This window comes from Marmota flaviventris, chromosome 6 (genome assembly GCF_047511675.1).
Source record: "Marmota flaviventris isolate mMarFla1 chromosome 6, mMarFla1.hap1, whole genome shotgun sequence".
Classification (NCBI taxonomy): Eukaryota; Metazoa; Chordata; class Mammalia; order Rodentia; family Sciuridae; genus Marmota; species Marmota flaviventris.
The window spans coordinates 95,610,646-95,624,589 of record NC_092503.1 but is presented as its reverse complement, the minus strand read 5'-3'; the positions used below and the strand labels follow the sequence as shown (position 1 = coordinate 95,624,589).

Below are 13,944 nucleotides of genomic sequence, written 5' to 3'. Positions count from 1 at the left end.
TTGGAAATACAAAGAAAGGTTATAACTACAGAATGAGTCTAAAGACAACAACATGAGGGTCAAGGACATGGATGAACAAGTCAACCTTGAATAAAAAAGAAGTATTCAGTCTACTGAGAACGAAAGACCATGAGAGGGTGGGCAGGGAAAGTTGAAAAGCACCAGAAAAGACATATTCATTTTTCTGAATAAAATAGACAGTGAAATCATCTGTTGAGACGTGTGGGTTTAAGAGGAGACCTAGGAGGTCTGGAATTACCCCTGAAAGAAACAGGATCTGGGCTACTCAAACTCAAGATAAAGCCTGACAGGTGACCATTCACTAGGGAACATGATATTTTAAAACCCTCAAGGAATCATTTTTCACAAGGTAATTTCTTTCTTAATTTGGTTTATGAGTTCAAATTTTACACAGCAGTGATTTAAAGGGTAAGGCAGTGCTTATTTTCCTACAAGAGCTAGCTTCTAATTGAGGTCAAGTCCACAGTGACACTAAGATAAAGGAAAATTGTAAAATAATTATACTTATATAATTTTTGCTTGTATTTCTGTAGTATTTGTATAAAATGCTGCTTGTATTATCCCAAGCAGAATTTTTTAACCTTAAAAGAAACGTGCCTGATAGGTATTACATCTTTTGTTGTGTAGACAAAAAAAATAAAGTTGAGTATCAGAGAGGAGAAAAATGACACGTCCAATGTTTTACAGAAGGTAGAAATGTCAATATTCAATCCCAAGTGTTTTGCTTGCTAAAACAGAACTTTTCCACTATATCATATATTTGTTTTAAATGCATATCAAAGATAACTGAAATTTAATCCAGGTTTGTTTTGTATTTAAGAAACATAAATAAGATTGTCCTGAATCTACTGAGAAAAAGACTATATTCATCAAGAAAAAAAGTCAACTTAAAGAGTTCTATTAATTTTATCCAAAACTGGTTTTATATAAGGTACCAATAAATTTCCTAACTTAAGAATTTGTCAATCTTTATTAAAAATATTTTAGGCACACAATCTAAACTTTAAAATGGTCCCTTGGAGAATTTAAATGTGGTGAAGTCACTACAAGTGATTATTTGTGATAAGTATTAACCTCTGCTCTGTCATGTTTTAAAGGGCTCAGACATCTACAAAAATTAAGATCTATCCTGGATATCATGAAAATTTACAAACAGTGCCCTGGGTGTTTAAAAAAATTTTTTTGAAGTGCTGGAATATTTGGCAATATTTGATTTCATCATACCATGTGTTAACCAAAACTCTTAGCAGTATACAAATGTTTGTAAAGAATCTAAGGTAGGAGACAAGCACAGTGGCACAATTCTATATTGAGTGTGAAGGCTGAGGCAGGATGATCGCAAGTTCCAGGGCAGCCTTGGAAACTTAGGGCAACCCTGTCCCAAAACTAAAAAATAAAAAGAGCCATGGATATAGCTCAGTAGTGGAGCACCCCGTTCAATCCCCAGTACCAAAAAAAAAAAAAAAAAAATAGCAAAGGAATTCAGACTAGGAAGTCTTAGAAATTAATAATGCTCCTAGAATTACTGTAACTAAATCTACAAATTTGAACTGATCTATGTCTATCAGCAGTGATGACTTACTGCAAAGAAGAATATTTTCATACACATACATTTTTGGACCCAAGACTTGATAATAGTTCAATAGACTTAAGAATATAAATGTATGCAGTACCCAAAATAATGTATATGTCTCAAATTACATTATAGTGTGATGAATGAATTATTAATTATCAAACTAGGAACAAATGAAAAAAGTTTCAAGAATATGCAGACATTAATTTTTATGTTCTGAATATACAAACACCCCTCCTGTACATCAGCAGTAATCTGGAACTTAATTAGAATTGCAAAAAAATGTACAGATCATGTAGTCCAACTCCTTAATTTGAGAGACAAGGACACTGGACCCAGGGAAGGGAAGCTTACCAAGATTCAGTTTAGGGAAAAGTGGAATTAAAATCCAGGTATCTGGATTCAGAGTTTAATGCATTTCCCAGAAGTAGCATAGATATAAATAACCTCATGTAATTTCATCTGGCAAGCAAATTCAGAAGTGCAGTAGAACTTAAGAATCATGCTGAGTTCACTGTTTTATCATATGCAAAAACACCTTCTATAATAAATGGATAACTAAATAACATTATAATTACAGGAGGAAAATTATTTTAACTAATCAAACACTTTGAAAACACTCTCTAAAGCACATTCTTCAAGATCTCTTCTAAGTAACAATCAAATACATAAAATGTTGAGGTTTTTTTTTCCAGCAGTGTTCTCAAAATCATCTCTACTGAAATCTTAACACAAACAAGTAAAATAAAACAAAATACAACAAAATAACCAAGAAACTAGTACTTTTAACCTCATGGCCTTCAATTCTAAATGAAGCAGTCCCAAAGGAGCACTGATTTGCATCTATCTCCAATCAAAAAGCAAAATAAAATCACTGTGGAAACTCATTGGTTTATATCACACTGCCCTTATATGTATTAGCTGCTGGAAAATAATTCGAAAGAACTGAATCATCTGGATCACTTTTATTACTCACTCAGTCTTGAGACTGTCTGCACAATACTGAAATGTACTTCAGTGTGCACCTTTCTTCCAAATGAATATCTATGTCAGGTTTATTTATAGCCACTGCCTTCAATCAGTGCATTTCCAAGTATGAGAAATAAAATAATCTCAACAATCTTCTATAGAGACCTGAAACAAAACCTAGAAATCTTGGCAAACTGCCTTTGAAAATATAATGAAAAGTCTATAACATAAAATATACACTAAGATTCACTGAGATTCCAAAGAACACTCACCTTATATTCTTTAATAAACACATAAAGTTCCCCAGGTACAATTAGAGAAGAAATTTAAACCTTAAGCATCCTTTAGCATAACTTTTTATGTACTATAAGATTATAATCATCATCTCCTTCATTCTCTTTTCCTTATTATGATTTCTCTGAAATTTGGGCACCTTCTTTGTTTCTTACTTAGATGCTTTTCTGTTTAAGAGCTTGCCTCCTAATTCTTTACAAAAGCAGGACATGCTTCCCCCTGCTGGGAAAAAATTAAATTACAGGGTACATCAGAATGGTCCTAAGTATGAAGAAATCAAGTTCGGTAGAAAAGATAAAATGCTAAAAGAGCCAGGTGCACAGTCTTCTCTACTGTTTTACCAGTTGCAGAAATAAATATGTCCTCCACTCTCTGAAGAGTTTCTCTTACGCATCTTGTTAATTTGGCAGTTTTCAGGTACAAAAACTCCCATTAATGACTGATGAATCAGTCATTGAGTCAGCTGTCCCAAAGCAATCTCCAATTAGCAGCTAATGAAAATTATCAATTTGTAACTTTTTTTTGCACTTTAAAGACATTATATGCTAAATGAAGTCACTGTAAAATAGTGAAGTAAACAGACAGCTGAGTTGCATTTTTAATCATTTTAAACAACTGTAAGCCTTCATTAACTCATGTTTCAGTATTCCTATTATTTTTATGTAGCTGTCTTTAAAAAGGAGACATAGAGTTTAGTTTTTTAATTGATTTTACTTTCCACTTTAATTCCTATGCTTTTATATTCAGTAATCAAGAAAGTAACGAGCATAATTGCATTCTACTCTCAATCACTTTACAAAACCAGCCCTTTCCTTGAAAACAGTTCAGCTACTTCACATGTTCCATATTCTGATTATAATTTTTTCCTATTTAGCATGCAAACATTTTGCTGTTAGTATAAACAACATCCATCAGTAAAATATAAAAATAAAGCCAATGTCTATATGTGGAGAATAATTTTTCCTTCCATGTACAACTAAGACTCAAAAAAAAATATATTAATGCTGAGAAGCTGGAGTAAAGGAAGTTGTCACTTTTAGTTTTGTGGTAGGTAAGTCCATAACAACCCAAGCTACAAAACACACTGAAGCCAATTTGATGATGAAGCAATTCATTATTAATGAAGCATTCATCCCCCAAAATCTGCAATTGTTTTTAAAAAGGTATGTGTAGATTACTACAGATATAGGCAGTGTCTTTAATAGTTACAGGTCATTATTTCAGTATAAATTGAGTAATTTGGGATAATATTTGTTATACAGAAGTTTGTGTGTGTGTGTGTGTGTGTGTGTGTAAGCGCGTGCACCTTTTTTAAAAAAAAAAACCTTTCAAAGCAAAGCAAAAGGCAATACATATATGTTCCTCTGGGAATGGAATCTCCTTCAACATTACAGGTACACAAAAGAAAATGCACACTTGGTAGAACAGTTGATCAATTATGGAGTGTTCCCAGGGACCAATATCTGGCAGAGTACCCAATCATCACACTTCAAATAAATTTATAAGCACTTTAGTCTCTGCTTACCACCTTCACATAAATACACGATCATGGATAGTTTAATCTTGATTAATTCTATGACTTTCCATAGAAAAGACTTTGATTAAAGGGTATCAAAAGCACTTCCCAAATGCAGCAGGGGTGGGGAGTGGGGGGAGCTGGAAACTGATTGGTAGCTAAGAAGCTCTTAGAACACTACATTGATCACTATTTACTTCCAAACTGATTTCCCTTCCTTCCCTAAGCGAAGTAGACCGTGTTACACTTTATGCTTTTCCCCTCCCTTGGTCAATGAGCCTTACAGGTCACATAATCTTGTAGCTTTGGTCTTCCCCCAAATTAAGACATAGAGAAGGAGCACTGCTGCCCTCCCCAAGAACAGGTTCCGTCCTCCTGAGCTCTGAAGCGAGCATCTTCAGGGAGGACACTTTCTGCGAAGGCTAAGAAAGGCGTCCCTCCCCAACTTCACTCCCCTAATCAAGCCGCGGAGATGGGCAGCCGATGGTTTGTGCCCATCCATAGGGGCTAGTCCTACCTTCAGCCAAAAGGCGCGATGCATGCACAAAAGATGGATCCAGGCTATCTTTCTCTGCCATCAGCTCAGGCAAATATTTCTCCTCTTCCATAGCGCGGACTTCGGACCGTCCCCGGGCGAAGCGCGAGGTTTCGCTCGCTTGGACGCAGGGTCGCTGGGCAGCGCCTAGCTCCCGCGCTGCTCCGCCTCCGCCGCTGCAAAGGGATCTCTGCGCGTCTTCACTGGCCCATGCACCGAGTGCCTGCTATTCCCGCCGTCGGGCTGAGCGGCCCCGCGCCCACACCTACCCGTCCCTTCCGTCGTCCCTCGCTCGCGCTGAGCCTCGGCTCACACCAGCGGCCTTAACTGGGGAGGCGGGAACAGGGCGCGGCCCACCTCCACCAACCACTCATTGGTGGTGGTGCCAGGAGAGGCGGGACGCCCGCAAAGGATTCGGTCTCTCATTGGGCCATACTGCACGTCGAGTTGTCTTACTGGCAGGAGGCCGCTGCAAAGGGGAGGGGAGCTCAGAAGGTGCAAACGCTTTCTTCTTGCAGCCCAGCCTTCTCTGGTTATTAGGCATGCCCAGTTCTGTAGAACCCTCTGTGCTGTCTGCTGAGGTGCCGAGGATGTAGAGAGCGGGAAAAGCACTAGTTAAACAGAGAGGCTCTGGTTTAAAACGGAGGAAATGGGGATAAGTAGTGAGCCTCTGTGGGGGTGGGAAAGCTCCAGGGAAAGTCTCAGAAAGGTAGATGGACTTCACCTGCGTCCCTAAGGCACAGGTGTCTCCTTTCCCTCTTGCAGCTCAGACGCACTCCAGGAATCAACAGCGCACCGGGTCTGGAAATATAATAAAGACCGCAGGTGATCTGTGGCTGAGATTTCAGATGACCTACATCTGGGGGACGCAGTAGGATGTTCATTGATAAACAAATAAAGCGGCTCTGGGGCGATATTGTTGTACAGCAGCATGCTTCCAGGGTAGGATCATTACAATATTGAATTAGTTCCAGTTCCCCCATCCATCCCTTCCTCCTCCTCTTCAGGCCTTTCGGGGGCGGGGACACTGATTTTTAAAACCAGTTAATTACCCACGGTGTGCGAAAGAATTAAGAAGAAATATGAAAGAAAAGTCTAGAAAAATAGATAACAGCGGTTGCTCTAGTTTTCCCTTTTCTCCTTATTTTAGGTGTGCTAGTCTCTTTCGCTGTTTCAGGTACTGTTGCTGAGCCGCTTTATATCTGTGCCATCTCTATTTTAAGGAGAGTTAAGCCCACATGAGTTTAACCAACAACTGAGGCAAAGCCCATCCTTCTCTGACCACTGGGGCCCTAAAATGTTATGTGCATACTTCAAATGCTAGGATACTTTCCACGGATAAACAGTCATTTTCCAATTCCCCTTTTGGTGTGGAATTATGGGGCCAACTTTCCTACGAATAAAATATGCTGAAACTTTTCCAAGCTCTCTTACTATATTCAAATCTTTTCCTTATATATTAATTTTTTTAAATGCAGTTGGGACATTATCTCGTATTTGTGTAATGTTTAAAAAGTTTAGCATGCCTCAAATCCATTATCTCAATTTGGCTTCACAAAAGCACTCTGAAAAACATAGGCTAAGTATTACTTTCTCTATTTTTACAGATGAGGAGACAGAGACAAAGAGAATTCAAGTCTCATAACTAATTTATCCTTAGCTTTAGATTGCACTGCTTTAGCCTACCGTTAACTATTTATCTGTTGTGTTCATTTGGTAAAATATTTTGGATATTTTGAAATGTAATAGAAACTGAATATAAAATTAAAGAAATATTGATGAACAAGATACACACATTTCATTTCTTGTCATCATAGAGATGTTTTATAATGGAGGAAGATAAATAAAACTATGTAAACAAAAGAAATGTTAATTTTTGGTTGTGATAAAGAGGGGACCCAATCAAGGAAAAGAAAACACAAGACTGATGCTCTACTATGTGTGTGTGTGTGTGTGTGTGTGTGTGTGTGTGTGTATATATATATATATATATATATATGGATATATATGTATTATTTAAGACATTTAAGATAAAACCTAACAAGTAAAGAAATTAGCGTGTAAAATGAGCAAAAATAAATAAATAAAAAAATAAAAAGACATTCCAAGCAAGGGAACTTGCCCTTGCAAAAGTCCTGTGAGTGGAAAGAGCGAGGCCTATTCTTGAAATCCACTAAGGTCAATGTAACCATAGTGATCTGTGAGGGAAAAAAAAAAATGGGACAGTTGCGGGTAGGACAAACTACCCAGGATTTGATGGATAGGAAATAATTTTGATCTCATTCTACATATAATGGGGGATCCTAAAGGATCATTACCTTTCTGTTTGGACTTGCTTCTGAGAAGATTGCCTTCTTGCTCTTACCTTACTTTCAAAGAAGGTGCAATTTAGAATTGAAGATATGTACAGAGAGTGTTATTTTTTTTTTATTTGATCCTGTGCAGGATGTTTAGTGGTTGAAGGGTTATGCATCCTTCACCTGAGGTGAAAGAGAGACATGAAGGTAAAACAAGCTGCCAATCTTCATAAAGGTGGCCAAAACCTGCCAGAGCAGTAAAGATTGGATAAGTTATCAACCATAGCTAATAAATTGTAGAAGTTTTATAATATAAATTAGAAAAAGTGTTGTACAATAATTGAAACTATATTTTATGTGGCAGCATACCAAGAGATTAAAAGTAAATGTTGCTTATGGGGGCATACACAATCCCAGTTTTACAAATCAAAAAGATATCATAAATTTATTATGTCTAGCAACAACAATTACATTATTATTTATAGTCTTCTTTTCCACAATTAAAGGTGCACTAAGGAGATACCACAGAGAGCTGTCCAATTGCTAACTATTATGAAATGTCCTTAACCTAGATCCTTCCAAATATGGTCAACTACCTACCTTTACATTTCCTAGATATTATCAAAACTAAAGACTTCTTATTTATAGTTTTTACTATAACCCTCTTCAAACACCTGAAGTGCATTTCACCAGAAACAATATACTTATGTAACTTAGAAAATTAATATTATTCTAAACTTTAGGATAACTTGTATACTTAGAACATGATAGATATATATAAGCAACATTGACCATTAGAAATCAATATGCTTCAGAATTGACTCACAAAATACTGCCTTTTTTCAAAGAGAATATAGCCAAATAAAAGCAAAATCCAGTGCTATACACTTACACATCAGTATCAGATCCATGTGTTTTCAATAGATGGCTCTATGTCACTATGTGTTCTCCACTGGTTTTATATATAAATATTTTATGAGGACAACAATTATTCATTAAATATTCTCGGATAAACCTTATGAATGCAACATTTTATAAACATAAATGAAAATAACAAGAACCTTCTATAAATTATTATTTAATATAGTGTAATAGTGCCTGTACATGAATAAATTATAATGGCTGGTAGCTCACGTCCTCTTCTAATGTTGTATACAATCAAAATCACCATCAAATTGATTTATTTACCAAAGGTAAAGGTTTCTCTTACTTTTAACAGAACTTCTAGTCCTGAAAGGGCTTTTGTTTTTAATGAGGTTACATTTACTGAGCCATTATTTCAATGATGGAATATTATGAGAAAAAAATAACTTGCCACAACCAAATTTCAGTTCAAAGGATGTGTAAGGCATGATGCCCTAGAGACTATGTTCTGTGATTAATGCAGAAACTGTGTATTCAATACTTTCACATACCCTTGTAAGAAAGGCCAGGATAAAGGGCATTTAATCAGGCTTATCTTTGCACACTAATAAAAAATACACATTCTGCAATATCAAATAAAATACAGAGCTTCTACTTCTTTCAGAGTTTTTATCAACTTTATGGATACCACACTGGCTTGAATACTTACTGCAAGGATTCAATAGAACTCACTCAAAATAAGAACCAGGGATTAGCAAAATTTTTAGAACTCAGTAATTTATGTAATGATAATGAAAACTGATGAACTCCATTTACACACCTAACATTTACTTAACCTTCTAATGACTTGATGCCTAACACAGGGTACAATAAAGAACTGAAATGTTCACCAACTCTTATTTACTGAAGAGCCTGACAGAGCCTATTTTTAAGAAGGCATTATTCTAATATTGCAGTTTCTTTTAGTTTCACTAAATACACAAGTGAAATGAGCTCCAGTTTCTCTTATAACATCCATGATATATGAAAGAGCAGAGGGGAACGGAGGTTTGGCTCTATTGATAACCAATACTAGTAAATAGCATGGGCAATGAAAATTCTCTCATTTGTAATGTGCTTAGAACAGAAAGTTATGTTATACACTAATATGCCACAGCACAACATTAATATTTACCACTGATACCTTAAATATGTATACGTGCTGACTGGAAAGCTTTCAAATTTGGGTGTAATATTTAAGCTAATACAAATGTATGATTTAGGAAGAGCAGAAGAGAGAGAAGAATAGACATTTGTTGAGTGTTTGGAACAAGGCTGTTCTGAATACTTAGGACTGGAATAAAGGACACAGAAAAAACAGTTCTCATTCTAAAGTGGCCTGAGAGCCTAAATAATTTGTTTCTAATTTTGAAATTCTGTGTGTTTGGGAAACTGAGATCGGTTCAAGTTGTATCTCCATGGACATTAGCCACACTGACACCTTCTGGCTGGCTTTGATGGCAGCCAAGGAGCGGTACTTCATTTTGGGAGAGGGGAAGGAAGCTGTCATTTCAGGAGAAAGCTATTGACTGTCTTCTTAAAATTAAACCTTTGAATTGTTGAATTGTGGCTCAGGTATTGATTATTTCTGAAGATCAATATATTAAAGTAAGAAATCACATCAGTAAAATGCAATATTTTCATGCACAGCGAACAAAGATCTGATCTCTGTTGTATTTGTACTCAATATAAAATAAAGAAGTGAAGGCTAAGCGATGATTTAATAAAAACTGTCATCCAATATAGTAACACTTGTGCCATGGAGACAAACATATAAGAAATTATTTTACATCATGACCAATATAAGTAAATAAGGTTAGATTAAATTTTAATTTAGATATTATTTTAAAAATCATTCCTAGAAAAAATTACCTAAAATTGAAGTAGTATTTTAGGAAAATGCCATCCCTTTCAAAGCTTTCAATTAGTAGTGATACTTGTTTGATAAATTTTTTTTTGTCATTTTAGTCTCTCATGTTAAGATAATATAATGCACAAAACAATTCTTATGAAATCCTACTGTATAAAATAAACATAAAACAGTACTACACAAAACATCTTTTACAAATCAGGTAATAGACATTAGGAAAGAATGATAATGAAATTAGAAAACATTATTCCAAGTTCAAGAATTTAGCAGTTCAACACTGGAGAGAGAGTCTGTGTCTATGTTTTTTAGAAATAAGCAATAAAGTATTCAAGGGGCAAAGGGTCATCTTATTTGCCACTTACTCCCAAATAATTAAGAAAAAAAATAAATGTATATAGAGAAAGAGGCTCAGAAGCAAAGACAGAGAATGACAATGAGGTTTTGTGAATGCGGTGAAATATGAACACCTCGAGAAATTGGATAAGGGGCATAATGAGAAATTTCTTTTTTTGTAACTTTTCTGTAAGCTGAATTTTTTTCAGAATAAACAAAAATTATGTAAGTGTTAACAAGAATAGCCTCAAGGTATTTCATTCACATAATGGATTGAATATCACATTTTGCCAGCTAGACATAGAGAGAACAAGCCCATACTTACCTCAAACAGTGTTTGTAAAAGTGTCCACTGAATTTACAAATTTGGCCTCAAAAATATCAATTTAAAAATATAATTATAACTCTCATTAAGGATACAAACACATATATATGAATTACCTATTTATCTCTTCTTTCCAAAAAAAAATAAAAATAAGTGTTTGCTTAATTTTTACTTTTAAATATTGCAATTGTGTCACTTTATATAAACATTTAGCTATTTTTAAAATTAAATAAATTATAGACATACACATTTGTTTTGAATAGATAGTATAAATTACTACAGTTTTATTTTAAGGACAGATATGAAAGTTTAAAGAAATCTTTTAGTTTACATTCATATCGGATATGATCTTGGACTTTGACTGTGTCCTGATATTCCTGCATTTGTGGCTTTACCCTGCATCTTCTGAATGCTTTCATCCAGTTTAATGGACATCATGGACAAAGTGCATGCTTCTTTCCAAAATAATGTGTTCTGTAGTTTCTTGAATGCATTTAGTTGGGTGGTTCAGAATCCAAGGAGAGGAATAGAAGTAACAGGGCACAGGAACAAAGTTATTACTTTTATATGGCAAAGTTTCAGAAGCAGTAATGCTACTACATTATTGCTGCAAAAGTTGGGATCACTCATTGCTTCATTAAAAGAACTCTTGGGAAATTAGAAATTGATCGGAATTTCCTCAATATGGTAAAAAAAAAAAAGTGTTTATGGAAAAATCTAGCTAAATCATACTCAACAGCAAACCAAAGGCAAATTTTTCCTCCTAGGCTCAGAGATAAGACACTTCCACCACTTTCACCACTTTTATTCAACATAGTATCTGAAGTTCTATTCAGAGTATTAAGAAAAGAACAACAAATAGCATCCGAATTTGAAAGGAATATTTAAGTCTGTATCTCTCACAGATGGTATGATTCTATAAGTAGAAAATTCCAAAGACTTCACAAAAAACTATGAAAGTTAAGAAATAATTCATCACAGGGTCAAACCCAAAAAAAGGAGATATATTTCTGTGCAACAGCAATGAACAATCGAAAAAGAAATTTAAAGAAATAATTTAATTTTCAGTGATGCCTAGAAGAATTTGTAGTAGTAAATATAACCTAGGAGAGCAGAGAATTATATTCTGTAAACTAAAATACACCTAAATACATGGAATTGTTAAATTGTTAATGTTTTGGAAGAGTTGATATTATTAAGATGGCAATACTACCCAAAGCAATCTACAGAATCCATGTAATTCCTGCCAATACCCCCCAAAGCCATTCCTCAAAGTCATATGGAATTGCAAATGATCTTAAATAACTAAACTGATATTGAAAAAAAAAGAAGCAAAGTTGGATAAATCACACTTTTGTTTTAAAAACTTACTACAAATCTACAGTATCCAAAACAGCATAGTCCTGGAATAAAGATAGACATATAGAACAATGGAACACAACTCAGAGTCAAGAAGCAAATACATACATAATGACAAACTGATTTTCAACAATGGTGCCAGGCCATTCAATGGGAGCAAAAATAATCTTCAAAATGTTTCTAGAACAAGACATTTATATGAAAAAGAGAGAAGTTGTAGCCCTTCCTTACACCATATACAATATTTATCTTTAAAAAATGTACTGAGAATCTAAGATCTAAAACCATAATACACTTAGAAACTCTTACAAGAAAACAGGAACAAAATTTCATGACCTTGAATTGGCAATGACTTCTTAGAGACCAAAAGCATATGCACCCAAAGAAAAAGTAGATAAGTTGAACTTAATAGAACTTGAAATTGTCATGCATCAAAGGATAATATCAAGAAAAAGTAAAGACACTCTACAAAATGTGAAATAATATCTGTAAAATGAAATATCTGATAAAGGTCTTGAATCCAGAATAAGTGCAAATAAAACCATGGTATAACATCAACTGCCCATTTGGCTGGCTTTAATTAGTTTAAAAAATGGAAAATAATAAATCTTGAAAGGGCTGTAGAGAAAATGAAATCCTTGTACATATCTGATGGGAATGCATAATGCAGAGTCTGTTGTAGAGCTAGGGGTAGAGTGGCTATGGAACACAGTTTTGATAGCTCTTCTAAAAGTATAAAATTAACCAAGACCCAGCAATTCTACTTCTAGGTACATACTGAAATAGAAAACTGCACTAACTTATAAATGTACCCACATACTTATATCAGTGCTATGCACAATAGTCAAAATGTGAAAGCACAAATGCTCATCATCCATTGAATGATAAACCAAATGTGATATGTCTATATAATGGAGTATTGTTCAGTCATAAAAAGGAAAAGATACTGATATATGCTATTTAGATACCTTGAAAATATTGTAATCAATAAATATTCATTTACAAAGGTTATATGTTTTATAAATCCATTTATTTGAAATATCTAGAATAGGCAAATAGAGACAAAACACAGACTGGGGAGTTGAGATGGAGGGAGGAGTGGAGAGTGGTTGTTTAATGGACATTTTTTTTTTCTTTTGAATGATAAAATGTTTTAGAACTAGAAAGAGTTTGTGGTTTACAACATTGAATATCACTGAATTGCTTATTTTGAAATGTGAATGTGTTCACTTTTGTTTTATGTGAAATTCATCACAATAAAATTTTAAAAGTAGAATTAATTTTTAAAAATATTTAGATAGGGGCTGGGGATGTGGCTCAAGCGGTAACGCGCTTGCCTGGCGTGCGCGGGGCGCTGGGTTTGGTCCTCAGCACCACATAAAATAAAGATGTTGTGTCTGCCGAGAACTAAAAAATAAATATTGAAAAAATTCTCTTTCTCTTTCTCTCTCTCTCTCTCTTAAAAAATATTCTCTCTCTTAAAAAATATTTAGATATATAAAATGTAACTGTAGGACCTCAAGCTTGGATGTGTCTTTATTTATTTCACTTACTCAAAGGAGATAAAGAACTGAGAACCAGACCCAACTCTGCCCCTTTGTTTTTCTGATTAAGCTGCTTTTTTATCTTTCATTCAGATCATTTTCTCAAAGCCACTAAGAAATAACAAAGCATAATTCAGTTATTATTTGAAAGAAATTTAGGCTTTTGTGCAAACAGATGCATGAGTAATAAGGAACTTTATTCACTTACTGTATCAAATTATGTTAGTTCCATTAGACTACATGGAAATGTTCAAGATTTCTTAGGGAATAACATAAAAACAAGAAGGATGGCAGTAAAACCTAGTCAAACTAAACAGGGAATCAAGAATTTTAAAGGAATAGAATCAATCTCATATTCATTCTGAAGGAGTTAATTTAAGACTTTTAGGAGTTATACTGCTTAAA

General features: G+C 34.5%; 1 protein-coding gene across 2 annotated transcripts in view; it reads right to left on the bottom strand.

Annotated features, from left to right (window-relative positions):
* The window catches only part of Khdrbs2 (KH RNA binding domain containing, signal transduction associated 2), a 545,817-nt gene extending 540,836 nt beyond the window's left edge, over positions 1 to 4,981 (bottom strand). For both annotated transcript variants that reach the window (XM_027938265.2, XM_027938266.2), the window contains exon 1: positions 4,891 to 4,981. In XM_027938265.2, coding sequence (XP_027794066.1) covers positions 4,891 to 4,981 — 91 coding nt within the window. The remainder of the gene's footprint in view (positions 1 to 4,890) is intronic.
* Between the last annotated feature and the right edge of the window lie 8,963 nt (positions 4,982 to 13,944).